Source organism: Syngnathoides biaculeatus, chromosome 3, assembly GCF_019802595.1.
Source record: "Syngnathoides biaculeatus isolate LvHL_M chromosome 3, ASM1980259v1, whole genome shotgun sequence".
Lineage (NCBI taxonomy): Eukaryota > Metazoa > Chordata > Actinopteri > Syngnathiformes > Syngnathidae > Syngnathoides > Syngnathoides biaculeatus.
In genome coordinates this window covers 9,157,662-9,183,387 of record NC_084642.1, presented here as the reverse complement: position 1 = coordinate 9,183,387, position 25,726 = coordinate 9,157,662, and the positions used below count along the sequence as shown (strand labels likewise).

Genomic DNA, 25,726 nt, shown 5'->3' with positions numbered 1-25,726 from the left:
TGCTACGCTTCACATAACGAGCAACTATGATGAGGTCACATTTACCTGATCACATTTCATTGTAGAACCAAGAAAATCACATGCGCAGATACTCTTAAATGATTTATTATAGTTCCATAATGCAATGACCAATATCGTATATGCAGAGTAGAGGCAAATGGTCGCATTTCACATTCAAATGCCCTCAATGCTCACATCTTACAGACACTTTGCCTCTTAACGCCCCCACACTCAGACATCTGTACCGTACCAATATTGAATGCAAAACTATGATCAAAATCTAAAAAAAAAATATATATGAATGAAATACAGCATCTCTGCGGTGAAACTCATCACCGCCCACTTCCTTACAGATCTCAATAAGTCATTGTTTGTCTTCCGCGACTCTTTGTTTTAATGGATAAAATGACACGACTGACTGAGAAACTGCTGCTTTGCAAAGTTAATTTTTGATGAGTGAAAAGTACGACATAAGACTGAAAAGTGTGACAAGCAGACTTTTTTTTTTTTAAACCGCTGACAAAAGAGTCCCAGCATAATCCCAAAAGTCCCAGTGCTTTCCTTTGAATAAAATAATAAAGTGCGGGGGAGGGTGGGGGGCAAGAGACAATTTCACATGCTTCCACAAATCTTCACTTGTACTTGAAACTACCATCTAAATATGAACCCTAACGGTTTAAATTGAGTGAGTCAAAAGCAGAAGAACAGTCGCCAGGTTTGTTCCGAGCAATAAATAAAAAAAAAGATGACAGTATATTTCTCAGTCAGCTCAAAGTGAACACCATGAACAATTTCGCAGGGGAATCCGTTATTTAATGACGTGCTTTTTGGAGAAAAAAACAAAACAAAACAAAAAGTAAACCATTCAACAGCAACAAGTTGGACAGTAGGCTGATGAAGTCCAAGAAAATGCAACTGTGTATAAGAAATGAAAGGAGGAGAGCGGGCGACGTGTCAAATCTCTTCCACCTCGCCGCTCGGGTGATGTTAGTCTCCCTCGGCGGGATCCGCTCTACTTTGAGACGGCGTGGATCGCCTCCGCCAGGTATTCCACGTTCCCGGAGGACACGCCGGCCATGGAGATTCTGCCATCCTTGGTCATGTACACGGAAAATTCTTTCGTTATGCGTTCAACCTGTGGAGAGAAGATTTGGGGTGGTCGGTCATAGTAGGTCGTTGAATAAATGACGTTAACCTAAAAAACATGGAGTTACAACAACAAAACATTTGAAGCAACACAATTTCAAGAAATTGTCCTATAAGTCAAACCTATTAAATGTGACAACAAAAACTATCAATAAACACCTGCATTAATTTAAGATGGAGGCAAAAAGGGTCAAATACAGATAAGGCTAAATTCATGAATGATTTGAATATGATTTGTGCTCTTAATCTTGGATTTTCAATACACAAAGGTACTTGAACTTATTAGTGACCCGATTTGTGATTTGTGCGTCTTGAGTTGCAAGCAAAATGTTTTACAAACGGTACTTATGGTGGCAAGCTGTCATTTTGGTAAATTGTAACCAATTTAAAAAAAAAAAAAAAAAATGTCATGTGCTTGCTTTAAGCTTTTTTTTTTTTTTTTGCAATTCCCAGTTTCGTGTATGAATTAAATGAAAGAGTTTAAAAACGTACTCATATTTTTGGGTGAATGTGAACTGAACAGTGTGTACAACTAGCCATTTGCTCTTCATTCTCTTTTATATCTAAACAAATTAAACAGTGTGTGGTTTTATTTTGTTAATTCACTGCATTTTTTTTTAATGATATTTTTTTGTCCTTCATTTGTTTTATGGCCCAAAACATAGGCACCCCTGGGATGCCCATGACGATATTTATGGCCTTTCCATTCATTTTAAAAAATCTGGGGAACGTGATTTGAGAAAGTGGTTTGCGTTAATAGCATGGTCAACAGAACAAATTCAACGAAGTCAAAATCCAATTTTGTTACTTAAAAGTTGACACTGCAAAATAGAAAAATATCTACTGATTTACATTGACCAAATTTCTCAGTGTTGTCCAATATTAAAATTTAGCTTTGCTGCCATTTGGTGGCATCTACAGGCAATTGAAAATTTCTTACGTAGGCTTCAATTACTCGCACATTTTTGCTTTTTATTAATGTACGGCACATATCTCGGTCCCCCAGGCCCTGCAAATAGCTGGGGTTCATTGAACTATTTGAATTTATGTGTAGAAGTTTATTTTACTTCAATTTAATCTTACTCATTACTCCACTTCAATTTACGTAGAAGTGAGAAGGTAAACCTTTAAAAATTTCAAACCCTAGTTGATCAATACCGGGTAGACCACAAGGACTCAATTCAGTCTCCAACCATTTTCATGGACGTAATTATTAAATATCAGGTTTGTTGACCAATTGCCATTTAGAGAGAAAGGATATACATCTTTCATCAGTACTTTTTCTTTTTGAAGATCTGCATTATTTTACAATTAAATCCCCATTTGCGCACGCGTACCTGTTCCGGTTTGAGGCCCGTGAAGCAGAACATGCCGATCTGGTCGGTGACGTGCTGCCAGTTGTGGGTGGAGCCGTTCTTTTTCAGCCCGGCCGCCAGCTGCTCTCTCATCCTGATGATGCGATTGGCCATCCCGTGGACCTCCTCCAGCCTACCCCGCGTGCATTAGGGACAGCAGCATTTAATGGCGGTTCAAGTTGAGGAAACACCATCGACAGACCGACGATTTTCACCAAAGTGCACGCAGATCTGGCGTGTTGAGAATAGTCGTAGCGATTCTTGCTCCATTCATTGGCGGGTTGGAGTAAATGGGCCTGATGAGAATCTTCAGTTGGGACTCCACCCTCTTGGCCTCCTCGCTGTCTTTACACACCACAGTGAAGCCTCCCACACGCTCACCTGTCAACACAACAAAAACACACCATCAGCTCCATTTTGAAGCTACACTTGCCGGTGCTCCAGCATTCTTGCGTCATAATGGCCATTGAAAAGACATTTAGCAGCCTGTGTGAAGTGCTTTTATGAACTTTAGTTTGACATTTCAATTTCTCAACAAGGCTTCAAAATACCATTGCAGATAACTGTAAGACCACAAGAAGTATTTGAACAAGAATGCATGGGATTAAAAAATATGTTCTGGTAGATTTCACCACTAGAGGGTAGTAAAACAAAGGCATACATTCAGAGTCAGCCATTGTTGTTTTCTGTTGAATCAGATCTAAAATGATATTTAATGTCAACTTTCAACATTAAGTTAAAGTTACAGTTGTTGAGATACAAATTAAAATTTCACATACGAGTGCTATGTGAGGGCAGTAAACTCAAAAAAGCAAAGGCACTACAGTTCACTAATTACTGTATCACATCCACCCATTTTCTGAGCTGCTCATCCTCACGGAGGACGCGGGGAGTGCTGGAGCCTATCCCAGCTGTTAACGGGCAGAAGGCAGGGTACACCCTGAACTGGTTGCCAGCCAATCACAAGGCACACAGAGACAGACAACAGTCACACTCACACCTTGGGGCAATTTAGAGTGTCTCATTAATGTTGCATGTTTTGGGGATGTGGGAGGAAAACGGAGTGCCCGGAGGAAAACCCTCACAGGCACGGGGAGAACATGCAAACTCTACACAGGCAGGGCCGGATTTGAACACTAGTCCTCAGAACTGCGAGGATGACGCTCTCGCCAGTTGCTACACTGTTCCGCCTTATCCCATCCATCTATTTCCTTTTGCCGCTTATCCTCACGAGGGTCGCAGGGAGTGCTGGAGCCTATCCCAGCTGTCAACGGGCAGAAGGCGGGGTACACCCTGAACTGGTTGCCAGCCAATAGCAGAGCACAACGAGACAAACAGCCGCACTCACAATATCACCTAGGGGCAATTTGGAGTGTCCAATTAATGTTGTATGTTTTGGGGATGTGAGAGGAAACCAGAGTGCCCGGAGAAAACCCACGCAGGCACTGGGAGAACACACAAACAATACAATACAATAAAGTACTATTTTCTTATTAAAAACAAATTACAACAATGTTTTGTGGTTTTAGATGGGTTTTGTAGCGCCGGGACCGAAGCAATTAAAACTGATCTCAAGGCACTTCTGTACTTGACACTGACCGTAGAGACCCATGTTCTTAGCATAAGACTGGGACAGAACAATGTTGTGGCCCTGCTCGACGAAGTAGCGCACAGCCCAGGCGTCACGATCGATGTCTCCGCTCGCGAAGCCCTGGTACGCCATGTCGAAGAACACCAGCAAGTTACGCTTCTGTATGGCAAGAGAGAAAGGAATAAAAGGTGAACATTGTGTTTATGTACACTATTGGAAGCACCACAAATGCTGATTGCGGAGCATGCGTGGACATTTACGGAGAGAATGAAGACCCACCTTCACGATGTCAGCGATCTCCTTCCACTGCTCAGGCCTGGGGTCAACACCGGTGGGGTTGTGGGCACAAGCATGCAACAAGATCACACTCTGCTCTGGGATTTTCTGTTAAAAAAACACAACGAACCACTTTAGATTACATGGTCACACTTTAACTAGATCATGTGGCACTGCTGCTCACTTTTGACTGTAAAGAGCTAAACACGTCTAACATGAACGACTTGATTTGTGAATGTTGCATGAATGACTGATAACTTGTCATTGCTGACATTTTAGATCCAACTGTATGTTTTTCTAAGGCGTGTCACACATTACACTGAAATGTCGCCTATAACAAGGCATTTGAGTTCTGTTGTGTCTCAGCCTGAACACTAGGAGGTGGATATACAAGTACCGCTACAAATATGGATACCGTGTTGCCTCTCTGTGTCACTACAAAATAAAGGGAGGTCAAAAGAAATGAAAGGCAATATATATATATATATATATATATATATATATATATATATATATATATATATATAAAGATTTTAAAAAAATTACAGGTCAACTGAAGTGAGTTTATCACACCATCCTTTACTCATCTTTGTTTAGTGAACATGCCGCACGAGAGGCTTTGCGACAGGAGGGCGGATTTTTCAGGGCATAATTTGAAGTCGGGTAATAAAGCATTCCATCCATGCTATCTTAACGTAGTTCCACGTGGCCAACATGGCTTCAATTCAGCCTGTCTGCAAGTTATACAGTGAAGAAAACAAGTATTTGAACACCCTGCTATGTTGCAAGTTCTCCCACTTAGAAATCATGTAGGAGTCTGAAATTTTCATTGTAGGTGCACGTCCACTGGGAGAGAGATAATCTAAAAAGAAAAATCTAGAAATCACAATGTATGTTTTAACGATTTTTTCGTGATACAGCTGAGAAAACCAGTAATATTTGGTACAGTAGCCTCTGTTAGCAATTACAGACGTCAAGCGTTTCCTGAAGTTTTTCACCAGGATTGCACACACTGCAGGAGGGATTTTGGCCCACTCCTCAACAGAGATCTCCAGATCAGACAGGTTTCTGGGCTGTCGCTGAGAAACACAGTTTCATCTCCCTCCAAAGATTTTCTATTGGGTTTAGGTCTGGAGACTGGCTGATTTCAAACCATGACATCTTAGTGCATTACCAACAGTCACCTTGGAAACTGTGGTCCCAGCTCTTTTCAGGTGATTGACAAAGTCCTGTCGTGTAGTCCTGGGCTGATTCCTCACCTTTTTAAGGCTCATTGAGACCCCTCAAGGTGACATCTTGCATGGGGCCCCACTCCGTCATGTTTAGCTTCTTCCATTTTCTAATGATTGCTCCAACAGTGGACCTTTTTTCATCAAGCTGCTTGGCAATTTCTCCGTAGCCCTTTCCAGCCGTGTGGAGTTGTACAATTTTGTCTCTGGTGTCTTTGGACAGCTATTTGGTCTTGGCCATGTTACAAGTTTGAGTCTTGCAGACTGTATGGGCTGGGGACAGATGTAGTTATGCAGCTCACGGACTCACATAGGTGCATCTGATTCAGGATCATACACGGAGTGGAGGTGGACTTTTAAAGGCGGACTAAGAGGTCTTTGATGGTCAGAACTGTAGCTGATAGACAGGTGTTCAGATACTTATTTTCAGCTGTATCACAGAAATCGTTAAAAAAAAAAAAATCATACATTGTGATTTCTGTTTTTTTTTCTTTTTAGATTATGTGTCTCACAGTGGACATGCACCTAGAATGAAAATTTCAGATCCCTCCATGATTTCTAAGTGGGAGAACTTGCAATATAGCAGAGTGTTCAAATACTTATTTTCTTTACTGTACATATGCCAGGCTAGTGAAGTCGTATTAGTGTGCATTTTTACTGGTCTTAGTATATCCTTAAACAAAACATTTAAAAAGAAAATCCACAGTAAGGGGTGTCCCATATCATGATCGACTTAAGAAATGTTCTTCTCTTAAAAAAAAAAAAAAAAAAAAGAAACACCCAAACAAGACCATGTCTTACAGAGATGTCCTCCAGCGCACCCTTAAAATCAAAGCCACATGTGGAGGGGTCGTAGTAGCGGTACGCTTTGAGCTGCATGCCAGCATCCCTGAAGATGGGTGTGTGGTTACCCCAGGAGGGCTTGGGCAGATACACATCACGAGGTCCTCCGTGGAACCGAGACTGGACAAAGAAAAAAAAAATAATAAAACGTGAGAAAACTGGGCGTTGCCTTATTGTGCATACGGGCTAATGGATCTACTATAAAAGAGTAAATTACCAAAAAGTTGGCTCCAATGCGAAGAGATCCAGTTCCTGAGATGGTCTGGACAGTAATGTTCTGTTGGGAGATGACTCGTTTGCAACTTGAAGCGTCTCTGTGGTGAATTTGACAGGCACAGACACTAACTTACCCTGCCACTCTTCAGGACCTCATTATCAGCTCCGAGAGCAAGCTGGGCGCAAGCCTTCGTGAAATCTCCCAACCCCCCAATGGGAAGATATTCCTTATCCAGCTGTTTTGCTGCAATCAAAGCCTCTGCCTGAAAGACATGAGAGACCGTGGCTTACATAGAGTACATAAATCCAAAACAAATGCACACACCCTCTGGTGTGCTTCGGAGCCGATTCCAAACATTTTGTGTGCAGTTCTACCTTGCGCACACAACTGAGGACAAAGGGCTTGCCCTGGTCATCCCTGTAAGCTCCCACCCCCAGGTTCATCTTCTTGGGGTTGCTGTCCTTCTTGAAGGCTTCGGTCACACCCAAGATAGGATCAGGGGGACCCATCTGCACTCCGCCCCACCATGAGCTGCAAAGACACACGACAAAACATCCTCTGTGAAACAGCGCCATTAATGCAAGCGGACAAGGTCCAAATGCAAGTATTTGAGGGCCTTACGTCACAATAGTCATGCTAATCTAATACCACCGTGACCTGTTATACTTGAGATTAACAAATCAATGGAACTAAGGAGGCCACGCTAACCTAGAAGCACATGAACAACATGTGAGTAATGGGCACAACATCACTGGATCGCTATTAACAGTTCTATTTATTTTCATCCTATAAGACATAATATTGATATAATACAACTGAAATAATCTAATTTGTTCGAATCCAGTGCAACAAATTAGAGGTGTGGAGTTCGCATGTTCTCCCCCCGTGCCTGCGTGGGTTTTCTCCGGGCACTCCGGTTTCTTCCCACATCCCAAAAACATGCAACATTAAGTGGACACTAAATTGCCCCTAGGTGTGATTGTGAGTGCGGCTGTTTGTCTCGTTGTGCTCTGCTATTGGCTGCCAACCAGTTCAGGGTGTACCCTGCCTTCTGCCTGTTGACAGCTGGGATAGGCTCCAGCACTCCCCGCCACCCTCGTGAGGATAAGCGGCAAAAGAAAATGGATGGATGGAATGGGTAACTAGTTGAATATAAATCGGGCAATCGAGACCTTGTTTAACTGAAATCTAAATTTGTCCAAAGCCTCAAAATTTCAGCCTCTTAGTTATTTTTTTCAGATTCCTGTTTTCCTCCACGAAAGCAGAATGATTATATTTCTGTTTCATCACATTCAAATATTTACAAACACCTGCTTTTACTTTGGAAAAGAACGACCAACATTTTTGCCCATTTACAGACCAAACAAGTAACTGAATAATCAATTTACAGTACATTTGTGGATTATTTGTCCTGTAAATCAGAAATAATGCCATGTTTTAAAATAAATGGATGAAAATTAAAAATGGCTTTGATACGATTCGGAAAAAAACCAAAAAACAAAAACAAAATCGGATTAATCCAAAAGTGACTCAGTGAAAGATGAACAGTTGTGTGTTAAAATGGGTGAGGCTAACAACGGTCTCACCTTTCTTCTGCTTTGCTATTTGCCATTGACTTTGCAGCTAAAATTAGGATTGAAAAAAAATCTCTGCAAAGGGCAATGGTCTCTAAGAACCAACAATATATTCATGTTCATACAAACGTACACTGACCTGCCAACCTGTGACACCATAAATCCACATTATCCGTAGTGGACTTTAACAATAAATGTAAACAGTGTTAAATTGTAATTATTACTTTTGGCATAGGGCTGCGAGTGCACAACAAATGATGGCACACCTTCTCTCCGTAATTGTTTTTCTTCAGGCGTGGTGGCTTCTTAAAAATCATATGTGTGATACAGGATGGAGCTGGAGACAGTTGAAACATTCACACATCATATCACTCAAGTGCTACTGTTAAATTATACGTACTGGCAGCTTTATCATATCTGACAAAAAGTGTTTTTTTCTGGCGTGGGGCTACAATTGCAAACTCCCTTTTACTGCACCAACAAAGCACTCCTCTTCACAACCATGGAATATTTTGTCATTGCGGTTTTTTAGGATTCTTGGCGCTAAATAGATAATATAATGCAAGTGCTGGATTATATTTTCCATGCACCTTTGAACGTCTGAACTTCAATTTATAAACAGACGGTTATCAGGGATCAATAGACCAAAGGCCACCACTGGGTCATATCTCTTGGAACAATCATCCATCTTTAAAAAAAACAAAACAAAACATGTCTTAGACCTATTAATAAAAATAAACATCTTTTGAAATATATTAATTTTATATTCAAAGACAACGAGATTTAAAACAGAGAAACACACTCAAAACACAGGATGGCGTTATGTTAAATGCATGTGCAATCACAACACAAATACAATATCACCTATACAGAAACTATACACATTCGATAGATATAAGTTTACATTTACACATCCAATAATTTTACATACCCTCGGCAACGTGACCATTTTTTTACGCTAAAGCGCAGCAAAACCTGCGTGAACAACGCCTCAAGAATTGAACCAATCAGCGACAAAAAGTGACCCGTGGCGGCCAATCACGTCGCGCGTTTACCTACAACGGCAAGCCGTTTAGCTCAAACCAAACGTGGAATTTGACATCGAGAATATTCCCCACAAAAAATCCGGTTTATATAATATTGAAAGGATTTCGAAGGCCTAGAAATGGTATAAAGGCCGTGTTTTGCATTACCCCACACACATTTTCCAGTAATATATTATGTATAAAACACCGCTAAACCGCTCCTAATCCCTGCGTATCGGCTTTCGGGAAGCAACACTAGTTACCAACGTGACATTAATGATCAACCTTGGTCTCCTCAAATGTCAAAGTGGCACAATGAGTGTAATTCAGGCGAGTCTTGGAACGACTGTCAAACGCCTTAGCCGCAAATAAGATGACAATTCCGACGCCAAAGGCCTGCTGTCACCCAATGACCCCTGACCGCGTTTGCGGGCTAACATTAGCTCACCTCCGGCTAAGAAAGCTTCCGTATTTTGCCACTGAGAATGGAGTCGATTGTAGCCAAGCCACATAGCATGAACAAGTACTTTCGTAAAGCATGGAGCCGTCGCGAATATTTCAACGGAATGCCGCTATTTACCTGTTGCGGGCGGACAACACGCCGAGGGACGGGGTAATGTTTCCCAAAGAGACGAACACTTTGTTGGACTTGAGCAGGGCCATTTCTGCGTGCTTTTGGGAGTCAAACCTGGCAGGATGGAGACGGATGAAGGGCACTCACGGCTACGGCCAGACGCTGGATGTGCGCGATGACGTCACTTCCCACGCAAACACGCGAGAATGGTCACGTGAAGGAGTTTTTTTTTTTGCCACCTTTTTCTGCCCTGACAAATTTTGGCCTCTAGAGGTCGCAACCTCAATATACATTTTTGTTCTCCAATCTAAACACAAACTACCCCGAAAAAAAAAACATTGGCGCTCTAAACTACAGTACATCATCACCATTGCAATACAGTGTGACGTAGTATCATTGTAAACCGCTGAAACAATAATGCACAGTTTCAACATTAACCTAGCACGTCAATATAGCAAAAAACAAACAAACAAAAGCCGTACATAGATAATGATTCGATTGAAATATGTTGCAATGAAAAAATAAAATAAAATGTACCTAAATGAAAACATCTCTCAGACAAAGCCGTTCTAAAATTTGAAATGCAAATGTATTCGACATAATAGTTTATATAACTGAACTGTACTCATGCAGTGATTCTTTTGCACACCCACAGAGGGAGCCCGCGTGCAACATTTGGACAATCGCTAGTGCTACTGTTGACTGTGATGGTCTGAACGTTATTAATTGTAATTTATCAGATTTGTGTGTGCATATGTGTCTGTGTGCGTGTGTGTGTTGTTTAAAGCCCCACTGACACGAAAGGCATGATTTTTATTATGTTTTTAATTTTTTTTAAAAAGGCAGCCAGCATGGGCCCTTCCGTTTTTTCACCACACAACATGATTTTGACGTATATGGCTTTTTGTAACTCCCGCCATGAAAATCCTCTCGAGGGATTTGTTTTGGACAAGAAGCAGGAAGTGACGTTGTCAGCAGGAGCACCACTCAGGCAGTCTCATTGTGTTTAAAACGGTTTTACCTGCGGGAAGGTAGCTCTTTGTTCCTTCGTGTTAGCCAAAATGCCGGCTCGTTGTATTGCTGGATTCTGTTCGAACACTCGGGAGAATGGATTTACCCTTCATACTTTTCCGAAAGACCCGGTTTGTGGTGAAAATGGACTTCACAGATGCAAAGGACGAGAGCTTTGTGGGTTCCACATGACAGGCAGCTGTATTACAGGTGTGTGCTACAAAAAAACAACAACGGTTGGGGGGGGGGGGGCACACATAATCCCCTCAGAACGTGGCTTCTGCTACGCAGAGGACAGCTTCGGCGGCGCCGTATCCGCCGCCGACGGCTTCGGCCAGAGTGGCTCATACATACTGTCGGGGAGTCTGTTGTTAGTTAGAAGTGATCCGCATATCATCTAAATGTGGCTCAAAATGATAGCGTAGTAATCCCCCAGTCACTTCACTCGATTGTGAGATGTTCTCTTCTTCAAAAAGAGCTTCCGTGATCCATACCAGGTGACAATTCTGTTTTCAATGGCGAACGTCCCAGTGTGTGAGGTCTGCTGATGACGTTGCAGGTAATAAGGATACCACTTGGATGTCGAATGAGACTTCCGCAACTTTGCCTATGCATGACGCCCTCTCCGCTCATATTTATTTTTTCGTATACACATTGAAGTGAATAATGTTACATGTATTTTTCACTACAATATCTATTTTCGAATGTTTATAGGGATGACACTTGGCCTTTAAACACTTGCACTATTAAGTGGAGGTGGTGAACGTATTCAGACTCTGTAAATGTCTTTCCAGAGGTAATTGTTTCCCCCTTCATCATCTCCTGGTGCCTGAGTAAACAGTACCGATATCTTTCAAATGTAGGGAGTAAAAGTGAAATTGTGTCATAAAAAGTGGATACTCGGGTAATGATACCTGGAAAAACGTGCAGTGCATGAACAGGTTGCAAAATATGTATACTGTACTAGGCCGGGTTTGGAACCCTGTGATGCAGACGCTCTTTGTGTAATTTTCCATCAGTACTATTTAAAGTCATGGTATTATTTTTCACTTTGTTTACAGATTTGCATGTAGATGCCTCATTTGCTGAGGTCTCACAAAAGTAGACGACAATATTACTTTAGAAGCGCCCCCTCCCAAAATGTTTAATTCAATCTAAATCTTCCCCAGCAGAATCCTGAGGTTGTGAGCTTTTCGCAGTTTACGTTATGACCCAGACAACAGCGCGTTTTGAGGTGGTCTTTTTGAAGTGCGACTAGACTGATTAAGTGTCTGAAGCCGGGGTCTGGGACTCGGGATCACGGAGAGGTTTCTGGGGTGATTTTTCACTCCTCAGGCGGCCTGGAGAGCACAGATGTTGTCCTCTATACTCCACTTCCTCTGTTCAGAAAACTGCAAACATCTTCAATGCATCCAGCAGTTTTATTCTTTAACGCTCTGCCGTTTGGAGAAGTTTCTTGCTCCGCCATTAAGGCTACGGAGGTTGAATGTACATTAATATAGCTTAGGCCGAGCGTAAGCTTAGTCAACATTAATACGAACAGAATCTTTGATCAAAGGTACTTATGCGTGAACGTCTTCCTGCGCAACTACAAATTGGGAATAGTTTTGGCCAAAAAAAAAAAAAAAAAACGGATCTTGTGAAGCAGAGCTGACAAGCAGGAAAATGAAAGTGCTGGGGAAAAATAAATGAGGACAAACTGATAAGGGAGAAGTGGTACTGGCTAATGCCAGGGGATGTTTCTCAACTTAGACTTCTTTAAAACCTGATTTAATGCTTATGTGTGCATGTGTGCGTATGTGTTACGAAAAACACTAAGTAGCATTTTCTTTATATGAAAATGACGGATTTCAGCCACAACACTCAAATTAAGATGTAATAAATGGAGTTTCTCAACACTACGACTGCGATATTACTCCAAATGCAAAGTATAATAGCTGTAGCGACAGCATACAGCTTTGACAATGAAAAGATGCAATTTATAATTATTACATCTCACGTCCACTCATGATACTGATTTGTTTGTTTTCTTTGAGAGTAGTGTCAGTGAAGACCAACAGTGCAGAGCAACACATGTAGACAGGCAATATACAGTGTATTTCTTATTCTCTACGAAGAACTACGAATATTATTGTACCATACTGATCTCGGTTTTGATGTTGCCATGTGCTGTGCTGTATATCTGAAATTGTATTTAATTTTGCCATTTCTCACTATAACAGGCGGCACGGTGTATCAGCTGGTAAAAGCGTTGGCCTCACAGTCCTGTGGTCCCGGGTTCGATCCTGGACCTGCCTGTGTGGAGTTTGCATGTTGTCCCAGTGCCTGCGTGGGTTTCTTCCGGGCGCTCCCAAAAACATGCAACATTAATTGGATACTCCAAGTTGCCCCTAGGTGTGATTGTGAGCGCGAATGTTGTCTGTCTCCATGTACCCTGCGATTGGCTGGCAACCAGTTCAAGGTGTACCCCGCCTCCTGCACATTGACAGCTGGGATAGGCTCCAGCACTCCCTGCGACCCTCGTGGGGATAAGCGACAAAGAAGTTGGATGGCTATATATTGGGGGGTTCTGTTGTGTATAGAGTAGTAAGGTGGAACAGATTAGTGGCATTCCCATTCATTTCATTGGAACAAAGTATTTTGAGTACAAGCCTTTTACTCGTATCTCAAAGCACAGCAGTTATCGTTTTATTTTGGTGTACTTTGAGTCACTTTAGAAAAATGACATTTTGGGTATCAAATGTAATGTCAAAACACCCAAACAGTACAGTATCCATCCATTTTCTTAGCCGCTTGTCCTAACAAGGGTTGCAGGAGTACTGGAGCCTATCCCAGCCGTCAACGGGCAGGAGGCGGGGTGCACCCTGAACTGGTCGCCAGCCAATCGCAGGGCACATAGAGACAAACAGCCGCACTCACAAGGGGCAATTTAGAGTGTCCAATTAATGTTGCATGTTTTTGGGATGAGGGAGGAAACCGGAGTACCCGGAAAAAACCCACGCAGGCACGGTGAGAACATGCAAACTCCGCACAAGCGGGTCCGGGATTGAACCTGGGACCTCAAAACTGTGAGGCCAACACTTTCCAGCTGACTTACTCGAGTTTATTGTATTACTACGTATTTGCGTATTAGTGAGTTTTCCTTATAAATGATTAAAGGATCAAGTGATGATGGACGTATGACGTGCATTTACATTCTGTATGTACAGTCCAGTACTTCATTTTACAGAAGCAGCCACAATTGGAGCACTTCAGGAATCAGCAGCGCATACTTGAACATTCACAGCAATTACATCCACTCTTGGTCTGGCCCAGTAAGTCCGCCTCTATATGTCAATGTGTGTAGGGTGGGGGCGTTTGTGGGATGGGGGGGGGGGGCTAATCACAGAGGGAATTTCATTTGTTTGCCTCCCTCGTCTCATCTCCCTCACTGCAAGTGTCTGATGTGTGTGAAGGAATCAGAGCGGATATAACTCTCTTTCCTCGTTGTCAGCAGTTAACAGCTTCGACTGTACGCCGTCTCGTGTCACCCAGCGCCCCCCTTCCCATCCCACCCCCCTGTGTATCCGCGTTTATGTGCCTTAGTACAACGCGGAACATTTTCTGCTCTCTTGTCTTTGGGATAAGCGTGAGGGTGTGCGACGACGTCGGCTTCAAAGATGGCGGGCTTAATTAAAGATGACAGCGCTGATGATTAATTGATGGAAGTCGAATGTTACAGTATGTATAAGGGTTGCTTCTTGAAATTATGAACATTGGGGATAAAAAAAAATATAGTGATTGCTCTGTGCTAAATTCCATAAAATGTTAATAGTGAAACCCTTCAATGAGTTTAGTTGTATAGGGTACAATGCATTTTTTGATGTTTAACAGTTTTTATAAGCAGACGTAAAAAATGACAGTTGTTTCCTTAGATTTTCTTGCGACTTTGCTTGTATTTATGCAGTCGGAGTGAGCTGTGAGAAAATCCTCCTCCCATTTTTATTTTTTTTTTTTTTTTTTTGCCCACTCGACTCATTTTTATCTAAAAGCGCCACAAAAGCCTTCGCCGCATGAAAAATGGAGGAGGTCCCGGTCCGACATGGCGCGTTCTGTCAGCGGGAGATTGGACAGGGAAGTCGCATCACTCCTGCCGCCGCAGTTACCTTTCGGCGCCCGAAGTGTAATCTTCGGCTCCGCTCCGGCGGGATGAAATTATTCCCTCTCAACATTGCATTGTTGCAAGGTGAAATAATCTCCCCCCAGCCTCGCTGTTTGGGGAGAGATTTCTTTAATGTGGAGGGAATAACTGGAGCAAGAGTCTTATGTTATATTTATTCATTCTCTCTGTAATATATTTAATAGAACGGTACAAGCTTCATGAAATTAACAAGAGCGAGTTGAATTTGACAAAAATAAATAGCATACATGAATTGAAGTGTTACGTTAGTGGTGGGTGGGGGGTTCATAAACGGATTGATGCAAAACTGCAAATGCATATTAAAATAGGAAATAAAAATAAAAAAAAAAGTTGATCACATCATATATTTAATTGCTGGAGCTATTTCACCATGGAGCAAAGTGTGGAAAAAAATAATAATAGTTGGCTTGTGTGCTTTTAGGAGCACTTTTAGTTTTCTCTCTAGCATTTTAAGTAAGTTGTACATGCACTAGGTTACAACAGGAGGTAGGAAGGAGGCAGTTGGGTGGCAGAGGGGGTGGGTGACCGTGGTATGTGGGGGTTGGGGGTGGTCTCACAGCTCAGAGTCCCGGCAGAGGACAATCTCCAGCTCGGTGCGAAATAGTTTCCCTCCGTCTGACAGAGCCATGATGCTCTTCTTGTACCCCGAAAGTCCGGTGACTTCCATATCCTGCATGCCAACACGCATTTTGTAGGTCAAAAAGTATCTTTGTACATTTCGCCGATACATCTTCCTTCTCAATATCATTATTACCATTTTGTTCTTCTCAGAGAGGTCCTTGAGCAAGGCGTCCAGTTCCTGTTCGTCAATGTAGCCGTTACCATCCTGAGAAGTGAGAATACGTGGGGAGGGTTGCGTTTAGATTTGTTTTTTTTTTATCATGCATTTGTTTATATCATCCGTGCCCGAATCCTTCCCTTTGCGAACGGCTTTGCGACCCAGCGTGTGACCCGGCGACACCTTGAGGAGTGATGCTCCCAAAGCAGATGCTCCTCAACACCATAAACATGCTGTAAATATGAAACCTGCTGATCTCTAGCGCGATTATTAGGACAATGCTGCAGCTTTGAAGTAATATTTACTTTCATATTTGTCTTTGTGTTGGTATATCCATCTTTTCCTCCATTTGTTTTGTAATCTTGTGACCCTTTGGTTTGAGAAACTAATAAAAAGGGGGACACCGGTAAGGCCGACTCAGAATCGGTGTTGGAGTTGCAGCTGGTCAGCCAAACCCAAAGTCTCCCCGGGCTAAATCGAAGAGCTTTTTCGTCCCTTCGTTTGCATAACTCCTCCAGTGGTTGGGTTTGAACCTAACAGTTGCCATGTTGCAGGATTTCACGTTCGTCGGGTAGTTATCACAATAAAGTGCCCTGGTTGTTCGCATTGTAATTATCATAAAAATGTAGTAGAATAATGAAACATAGGAACTATGTTGCGAAACATTTGCGCACACAATGAAAAATGTCTTAAAATGTGTTTTCTTCAATTATACAATGGTTTTTCATTGGATGCATAACATTTTGGCATCCATACTGCAATAGTTTATACTGGGGATGTCTTCTTCTTCTTCTTCTTCTCCTTTCGGCTTGTCCCGTTAGGGGTTGCCCAGCGTGTCATCTTTTTCCATCTCGTGCATCTTCCTCTCTAACACCCACTGTCCTCATGTCCTCCCTCACAACATCCATCAACCTTTTCTTTGGTCTTCCTCTCGCTCTTTTGCCTGGGAGCTCCATCTTCAGCACCCTTCTACAAATATACTCACTCTCTCGCTTGTCTCTGAACATGTCCAAACCATCAAAGTCTGCTCTCTCGAACCTTTTGTCTCCAAAACATCCAACTTTGGCTGTTCCTCTAATGAGCTCATTTCTAATCCTATCCAACCTGCTCACTCCTCGCGAGAACCTCAACATCTTCATTTCTGCCACCTCCAGTTCTGCTTCCTGTTGTTTCTTCAGTGCCCCCGTCTCTAATCTGTTCATCATGGCCGGCCTCACCACTGTTTTATAGACTTTGCCCTTCATCCTCGCAGATAGTCTTCTGTCAAATAGAACACCAAACACCTTGCGGAAACTGTTCCACCCCGCTTGGACCTGTTTCTTCACTTCCTTACCACACTCACCATTGCTCTGGATGTTGACCCCAAGTCCTGTTTGTACTGTGCATATGTAATAAGTGTTTTTTTTAAATAATATGAATAAGTTATTTGACTTTTAAAAAAAGTCATTTTGATCATGTACATTCTGTTTTCATAATTGGTGAACATTAAATATATTATGTGTCCCTGAAGTTATGAAGTAACTGCTACTGGATACCCTCTGAAGTCACTGATGAGGTGTCAATCATTTGCTGTGCAGGCTTGCACTGATGTGTTTCCCTGGGCTTCAGGAGCTTTGCGGAAACTACAGGACAATATTCACCTCCGTAAAATAAAAATTGAAAAAAAATGCCCTTTCCTCATTTGCCAACAATTGGGCATCAGGGTAAAAATAAGAAGAGTTAACGGACCTCAGGTTAGGTAGAAGCAGTGGAAAATTAGCAACAAGGCAAGAATGACAGTTTTTCATTCTTAATTCATTGCATATTCCAAAAAATATAAATAGAGTTTCGAACCTATACCACTTGTGTGTTATAGTCACACTCCATTACGAACAAATCATACTACCAATGCTGCAGCCGTGGCAACGTCATCTTGTTTACAGTGCTAATGCTAGATTAGTATTGCTAGTCAAGAGTCAAATATAAACACTCATTTCTATCAATACCTGAAAGTGTAAAAAACAAATGCGGCTTACAGTAAATAGATTCAACCCAAAAAATGTAATACAACAAAGACATACGTTAAGCGCTCAAGTGTTTTGTCACCTTATCATAGAGTGTGAAGAGGGAGTCAAATTCCTTGACTGTGAGCCTGATGCCCTGTGCGCATAATAGGAGGGGGAAAAAAATTGTTAGAAGGCGTGGGACAATTCTAGAGACCAGTTAAAAAAAAAACAACAGCACAGCCACATCTGATATTAATCCATGCAGATTATGATAACTGGGACTAGCGTTGAATTAATCCTGACCAGACCAGCTCGCCCTCTGCCAAAAAGGAATTGTTGATCTCTTTTCACAAGCGCCGCTGCATAAATGAGAATATACAGCACGTGTCCTCGCCATTTAGGTTTGATTCATAGTGTATCCCTGCTACAAATTTTATACAATTTACAGTTTTGTTTTGTTGTCGTGGTGATGCCTAATAGGCCTCTCCACCTCTGCCTTATCACTGTCTACCTATATAAATTATGCATTGTGTCAAAAACGTGCGGGGAAAAACCACCAAAGTAACATTTTAAAATGTGTCAAAATGTTGATGAAACGGGGAAAAAACGTCACTTTTTGCCTCGGAATTTGGAAGTTGAATCTAGCTTTTTACAAAAAAAAGCATGTAAAAGAGTGAAAATTACTATTCCATCATCCCAGTAACCAAGAGATGTACAACACCTCCCTCAAATTATGAAACATGATTTTTACGGGACTTAAAGCAACCATGCATTTGCGTCAATGTGCCATATGTTCATTCAACACATTAAGGTCATATAATCCTCTTGTGCCGTGAGTCCAGTATTGCAGAAACTGCTGTGGTTCAGAACGTCACCCGCGTGACTCAAAACATGCACATTCATAAATATGTATCAAAATTCACTTTTAAGGATTACAAAGTGTGTATTACTAACCTGGAACTTCATCAAGAAATTCTCCTGTACGGGCAAGAGCCTGCGACGACACAAAGTTTTAATGTTGTAGCCTTCAAGGCGGGGGATATTGCAGAATATTTATACATTTGAGACAAACCTCGCCATTTCAGAGAGGCCGAGCTTCCCGTCGCCGTTCAGATCAAACATCCTTAGCTGAAGAGGAAGAGGATTAACGGGAAATTTCATGAGAAAAAAACAGCAGGAGCTTCGAGTATCACGGTGCACTAAACAAGCACGCGTTTGTTATACGTCCGCATTGGTAGCCGAATGAAGCCGACAAATAAAATAAAATAATAATATAATAAATAATAAAATAATAAAAGATAAAATAACGATAACGCAATAGGCACAATATTACAGTAGCTCTCAGTATGACACAGTGCAGTTGCACGTTATTGTCGACTACAACCGCAATGACAAATATTCAGTTTGTTTTTATATTTTTGATTTGGTTCTTGTTTTTGATGAAAATCATGAGGGCGCTGGAGAGTTTGAAGCACCATAGAGGCCAAAAATGACGTTTACCACTTTCTTACAAACACACACACAAAAAAAGCATCACACAGAGCACAAAATAAACCTCACCTGCCCAGAAAACTTCTCACAGTTTCATAAAAAAAAAAAAAAAAAAACCTCACACCCCAAAAACTCTCAGGTTTAACCTAAATGAAGACTCACACTGGTCACTCTTTTTTTTTTTTTGTCGTCTTCGACTATAAGGTCAAGCAAAAAGGAGGATCTGTATCCCTTTTATGCTGTTTTATTATGCCACACTGGACTTTTTAAGATGTGGTTTGTTTGCATTGTGATGGATGTTTATTGAGAATTACAGGCATTCAGTCAAATAGAATAATGTTTTTAAAGGAGTGGGGAAAAACAACAAAGAGGAAAGTGTGAAAAGGTACCAAAATAAAATGGGGAAAGAAGACAACAAAAGACACCTGGAAAAAAAGATGAGGAAACTAAATCATTATATCCCTGGTACCATGACTCATTAGAATCGAGTGATGTAAGGGAGAGTAGTGGCACACCTTGTGAGGGAAGGACAGGACAAGATAGGACAGGACAGGACAGGACTAGCCAGGACTGGAAAGGACAGGACAGGACAGGAATGGAAGCTTGCAAGACAAGCGTCGTGAACTGGGTTGAACAGCGGAAGTGTGTTGGGAGTGACTAAGTAAATTGTAAACATTAACAAGACCTTCGCAGTTATTTGTTGCAATAAGGGGTTGGCCTCACAGTTCTGATGACCCCGGCTGTGTGGAGTTTGCATGTTCTCCCCGTGCCTGCGTGGGTTTTCTCCGGGCACTCCGGTTTCCTCCCACATCCCAAAACGTGCACCATTAATGGGAGAGTCTCAATTGCCCCTAGGTGTGATTTTGAGTGCTGCTGTTTGTCTCCATGTGCCCTGCGACTCCTGCCCATTGACAGCTGGGATGGGCTCCAGCACTCCTCGTGAGGATAAGCGGCAAAGAAAATGGATGGATGAATGTTGTAATGAGTAAGCAGCCCCACACGCAGGGAATAAGTCCCAGGGTGGGGGGGAATCCGAGTGAATTGACACCATTGTGCATGGACCGGAACCAAAGAGTCCTGTAATTGCTCTGCCCGAGGACCCCAACACATCCAATCAGTAGGCGGGGTCAGGCCCAGGAGCCCACCCGAGAGCGGCCCGGTGGAGTCCAACGCCATCCACCACCCCAAGCCAACCTTGACCCTTGAGGAGAGACGCCTCGCACCAGTCCGCAGGGCTCATAATCTAGTCTGTCCCCGCAAACCCGGAGGGCAAGACAGTGTCAGTGTTTGGCAGAAAGGAGGGCAGATGGGGCGCCCGACAAGGGAACGATAAGGGGGCCACCCGGGAAAGTAGTCATGGGGGTCTGAGAGGGAAGCCCCCACACCAAGCAGCCATCCCTCCAGACTCACAAATGAACCCGCCCTTCACGATTGGGGATTTAGAGGGCGAGTCTGAGCCCCAATTTTCACAAATTCAAGTAAGTTTAAATGCAGCAGAGAAAACGTCCTCTGGATCCAATGCAATGTCATTCAAAGTTTGTGTTTGCTTTAAACTTGAATAAACAGGAAATTATATTATATTAAACGGTGCATGTAAATGTTTACTTTGGAAGAATTTGCTATCTTATTTTCCCAAAAGCAGAAAGGGTGAAAAAAAAAAACACGCGCTTGCCAAATAATACTCACAATTGTCTGTGTGTACTCGTTGAGCTTCTTATCATCATAGCTTGTGTTGGCTTTCTTCAGCAGGTCTGTCAGGAAGCCCTGACGAGGCGACGTAAACAAATACATAATGTTATACTGTATATATTAGCGCAATCAACAGATCACAGAAAAGCGAAAGAAAAATGTATTATTAACAGTGTTTGGTTTTTAATCATCAGTTATTACTGTACGAATGGTTAGAAACAAGATCATCCCCATCGCAGGCTACATTTGCGCGTCAAATACAGTACAACCTCTGTTCGCGACCATAATCCATTCCAGAAGGCAGTTCGAGAACAGATTTGTTCGAAAACCAAATCGATATTTCCCATTACAATGAATGGAAAAAGAAATAATGCGTTCCAAGCCTAAAAAAAAATGTCTTTTTAATGCATTTTTTTTAGCTTTTCCTGATAATAAACTGAATAGTAGAAATACATGTATAGTTGAAATACTTTATATAATAAAATGATTAAAGAAATATATTTACTTTTTGCTTGAAATGTATGCTTTAGAAGTAGAGTAGGGTAGGCTGGGAGCCATGTAAACTTTTTTTTTAATTAACAAAAGTGTAGAATAACTTTAAACAAGCAATAATTGTGAAAAAACAAAGCAAAAATATATTAATTTTTACCAAAAGTAACAAAAACATGAACTCGTAACTGGAGTTAACAAAATCGTTGAAACAAAACAAAAAAATGCAGAAATGCTCATGGAACAGAGCATTATTAAAAGTTCACAAGAAAAAAGCAATGCAAAACTATCAACTACTGTATCAAATTTCTTCAGTGGGGGTGACTCGCCCCCTGGAAGTTGTTTTCTTTTCCCAAAGAACTTATCTAGTGTCACTTCTTTGGAGCCGTGATTGGGGGTTAATAGTCCTCAATAGGAAGAAAAAACAGTCAGTAAATTTAGCTACCAGGACAAGTCTGCGTACAGAGGCTGCGTTACACACAATAACAATGCGCGTCGTGGGTCAACTGGTCGGGCCGCACGCGCTTCGTTATTTCAAGGTTTTGTCGGGGGCGTTCAAGTACTGATTTTTGTTCGAAAACAGAAGCAAAAAAAAAATATATATCAAAATTTTCATTCGAAAACTGATTTGTTCGAGAACGGAGACGTTCGAGAACCGAGGTTGTACTCTACTTTAAATGCAAACGGCCTGTTTAGCACGACCTCATATTTTATGTCGTAGTGTAAAGAAAAACATGGTCCGGTTTTTGCGATGTTCATTTACCTTCAGTTCATTCGACTCGATGTACCCACTACGATCGGTGTCATACCTCCGCCAAGCCTGTTGGGAGGATAAAAATGTGAAGTACCACAACCTGGAAACATGACAACATACAACAGACACCAAAACACACTTCAAACGTAGCTAACTTGTAAGAGAAAAAGTTGCTGGCCGTCAGATATTGTGTAAATATAGAATTCTAGCCAGATGGATGTTAAAAACGCCTCCGCTAAATGCCTTCCCTCTGCTGAAGGCTGCGCCCCATCCATAATGTATGCTCGTCTCAGAATAGGCTCGAACGCTGCGAGCGGCCAGAACATCGAACCACCCGCTTTGGAAGCAGACCTTACCTGGGACTCGACGTTCGAAAAAACAACTTGTATCTTTCAGACACATTCGGGCGAGTCAGCGCGACAAACAGCTGCAAGAAAACCGACTTGCCAACATGATCCAACGCTCGAAACTCAAACGGTCACGCATTTCCCTAAAACAGGGGTGTCAAACCCATTTTTGTCACGGGCCACATTGGAGTTCCCGTTTCCCCCATCGGGGCGTTATGACTGTGAAACCATAAAAACTTTTAATCGCTTCATCATATATACACTTGAAATTTATGACCAAGTTTGGAATCAGACATAAATGGTCATGCGTTTTTCAACTATTGTTGATGTTTGGTAACACAAAAATCACAGTGATAGCTCAACGTTTTCATTTATGATATGACAATTTGAAATTTTGGTCCCGATTTGAACAAGAATCATGGAGGTTGACGCATACAATTTGTCTTTGCGGGCCACATAAAATCATCTGGCGGGGCGGATCTGGCCCCCTGGCAGCAAATTTGACACCTGTGCCGTCAACATTATCATTAATCATATGACAATTGGAAATTGTGGTCCAGTTTTGAACAAGAATCATGGAGGTTGACGCATATGATTTGCCTTTGCGGACCCCATAAAATCATCTGGCGGGCCGGATCTGGCCCCCGGGCTGCGAGCTTGACACCTGCGCCATCAACATTATCATTAATGATATGACAATTTTAAATTTTGGTCTAGATTTGAAAAAGAATCATGAAGGTTGATGCATACAATTTGCCTTTGCCAGCCACATAAAATTATCTGGCGGGCCAGATCTGGCCGCCGGACCACGAGTTTGACACCTGTGTCGTCAACGTTATCATTTATGATATGACAATTGGAAATTGTGGTCCAGATTTGAACAAGAATCACGGAGCTTGACACATACGAATTGCCTTTCCAGGCCACATAAAATCATCTGGTGGTCTGGATCTGGCCCCAGGCCACAAGTTTGACACCCATGCCTTAAAATACAGCAGTGCCTTTAGATACGACTTTAATTTTTTTCTGTGACCACACTCGTAACTTGAAACGCTCAATCTGCAAGCGTCTTTCCCCATCGAATAATATACGGAAATGCCGTTAATCTCGATGGATGCAAACGTACGGCCATGAATTCAGTGCTGGAGCCCACAAACTCTCTGAAACAGAGCAGGAAGTTTTCTTCTGTGGGAAGAAGTTGGGCCAACTGAAGAGGAAAAAAGAGAGAAAATAAGATACAGATAATATTTTTTTTTGTGGGGGGGGGGTGCGAGTGTTGTTTCCTTCATGTTCCATAGTGGTCTTCACCTCCGTCATCTCAATCCTCCCATCAGAATTCTTGTCGAAACTGGCCATGAACTCCCTCATCTTCTCCTTGAACGCAGCATGTGAAGGATCCTGCAAAAGTGATGACATCAAATATCACGTTCTCGGGGTTCAAATCCATCCATCCGGTTTCTGAGCCGCTTATCCTCACGAGGGTCGCGGGCAGGAGCCGGGGGACACGCTGGACTGGTTGCCAGCCAACCGCAGGGCACCTGGAGACAGACAAACAGACGCACTCATAATCACACCTAGGGGCAATTTAGAGTGTCCAATTCATGTTGCATGTTTTTGGGGTGTGCGAGGAAACCCACGCAAACTCCACACAGGCGGGTCTGGCATTGAACCTGGGTCCTCAGAACGCCTTTCCTCCCACATCCCAAAAGCATGCAGCATCAATTGGACACTCTAAATTGCCCCTAGGTGCGATTGTGACTGCAACTGTTTGTCTCAATGTGCCCATCGATTGGCTGGCAACCAGTTTAGGCTGTACCCCGCCTCGTGCCCGTTGACAGCTGGGATAGGCTCCAGCACTCCCGGCGACCCTTGTGAGGATAAGCGGCAAAGAAAATGGATGGATGGATATCTCAATATCATTTAGGATATGACAATGGGAAATTGTGGTGCAGATTTGAGCAAAAACATGGAAGTTGTTACACATGATTTGCCTCCGCGGGGCACACAAAATCATGTGGTGGGCCAGATCAGGCCCCCGGGTCTTGAGTTTGACACCTGTGTTATAAACGGTCGTATCTTTGTTTAAATAATACAAAATGGTTCTAGGCTTGTAATATTTACTGCAAAAACCTTGATGTTGAGCTACTTTTTGGGGGGGAAATGCAGCCTCGGCACTCACCACGCCTGCTCCCCGTCTCGCCGACTCCAATTCTCGAATGAAGTTTTCCAGCTCCTTCCCTTCGATGTAGCCATTTCCTGCACAACACAAGCCAAGTCTGATGAAACGTTTGTTTGAAACGTTTGCAGCAACGACTCACTTTATTTTTTTCTTTGTGCGCCGGAACGCCCAAAGCCCAGCTATTTATAAGCAAGCAGAACGGATTATGGTTCATATTTTATGCAAAGTACAGTAAAGCCTTGCTATTCGTGGGGTTTAAGGACCATAGCTTTCTGCAAACAGAGGAAAAGAAAGAGTGACGGACGCCCTCCCGAAAAGGTTTATGATTACCCGTGCTGCCAATAATTATTTTAATCACAGGTGTCAAACTCAAGGCCCGGGGGCCAGATCCGGCCCGCCGCGTGATTTCATGTGCCCCGCGGAGGCAAATCATGTGATCAGCTTCCATGACTCTTTTTCAAATCTGTACCAAAATTTCAAATTGTCATCTCATGAATGATAACGTTGAGCTTTTTTTGTGCCAGCAAAGAATCGATTACCCTTGATTTCAGATTCCAAAACGATTTCATAAATTTCCCGTGTAAATATGATGAGGCAAAAGATTTTGATGCTTTCACAGCCAAAGTGAGGGAAACCGTAACTACAGTGTGGCCCACCACAAAAAAAAAATGAGTTTGACACCCTTGATTTAAATCATAAATATACTACAAATGATGATCCCTCCCCAAGCATTTTAATATCATTTCAAACTCATCTCACGACGTTACCCTGAAGAAAATGAATGAGTGATGTTTAGATGCAATACTACGGCGGGAATGGAACGAGGAACTGGTCCACATGAGCAATTTCTATTCATGTGCACTTTTATTCTCGGCTCCAATAACGCAGTGTAGTTGGAAGCGGAAATAATTGTTGATTTTTTTTTTTTTTTTAAGGGGGTGTTTTCGATAGTTTTTTCCCCTAAAACCTCGAGCTTCCTGTGCTAGTACACAC

At 42.4% G+C, this 25,726-nt stretch overlaps 2 protein-coding genes across 2 annotated transcripts in view; both read right to left on the bottom strand.

Moving 5' to 3' along the window:
- Window positions 1–89: 89 nt before the first annotated feature.
- On the bottom strand, window positions 90–10,039 carry LOC133498274 (aspartate aminotransferase, mitochondrial). Its single transcript, XM_061814902.1, has 10 exons — window positions 9,837–10,039; window positions 7,032–7,188; window positions 6,791–6,919; window positions 6,658–6,717; window positions 6,399–6,560; window positions 4,372–4,476; window positions 4,101–4,251; window positions 2,717–2,882; window positions 2,484–2,634; window positions 90–1,135 (listed from the first exon to the last, which is right to left on the bottom strand). The coding sequence occupies exons 1-10, from the start codon at window positions 9,917–9,919 to the stop codon at window positions 1,013–1,015; spliced, it is 1,287 nt and encodes a 428-aa protein (XP_061670886.1). The 5' UTR covers window positions 9,920–10,039; the 3' UTR covers window positions 90–1,012.
- Window positions 10,040–15,236: 5,197 nt separating this feature from the next.
- LOC133498108 (calretinin-like) overlaps window positions 15,237–25,726 on the bottom strand; it is a 39,087-nt gene continuing 28,597 nt past the window's right edge. The window contains exons 4-13 of the mRNA XM_061814556.1: window positions 24,734–24,810; window positions 23,863–23,952; window positions 23,681–23,761; window positions 22,217–22,273; window positions 20,962–21,039; window positions 18,857–18,912; window positions 18,739–18,778; window positions 17,885–17,938; window positions 15,776–15,847; window positions 15,237–15,691 (exon numbers count right to left, since the gene is read on the bottom strand). Of these exons, the coding sequence (XP_061670540.1) occupies window positions 15,575–15,691; window positions 15,776–15,847; window positions 17,885–17,938; window positions 18,739–18,778; window positions 18,857–18,912; window positions 20,962–21,039; window positions 22,217–22,273; window positions 23,681–23,761; window positions 23,863–23,952; window positions 24,734–24,810 (722 nt within the window). The 3' untranslated portion in view covers window positions 15,237–15,574. The remainder of the gene's footprint in view (window positions 15,692–15,775; window positions 15,848–17,884; window positions 17,939–18,738; window positions 18,779–18,856; window positions 18,913–20,961; window positions 21,040–22,216; window positions 22,274–23,680; window positions 23,762–23,862; window positions 23,953–24,733; window positions 24,811–25,726) is intronic.

What these genes read in the sequence shown, in the direction of transcription:
- LOC133498274 (XM_061814902.1), bottom strand. Translation starts at nt 9,919, where the DNA reads ATGGCCCTGCTCAAGTCCAACAAAGTGTTCGTCTCTTTGGGAAACATT. An exon ending in TCCTCAGTTGTGTGCGCAAG is followed by an intron (nt 6,920 to 7,031) that starts GTAGAACTGCAC and finishes CATGTCTTTCAG; the next exon opens with GCAGAGGCTTTGATTGCAGC. An exon ending in TAAGAACATGGGTCTCTACG is followed by an intron (nt 2,883 to 4,100) that starts GTCAGTGTCAAG and finishes TTGTGTTGACAG; the next exon opens with GTGAGCGTGTGGGAGGCTTC.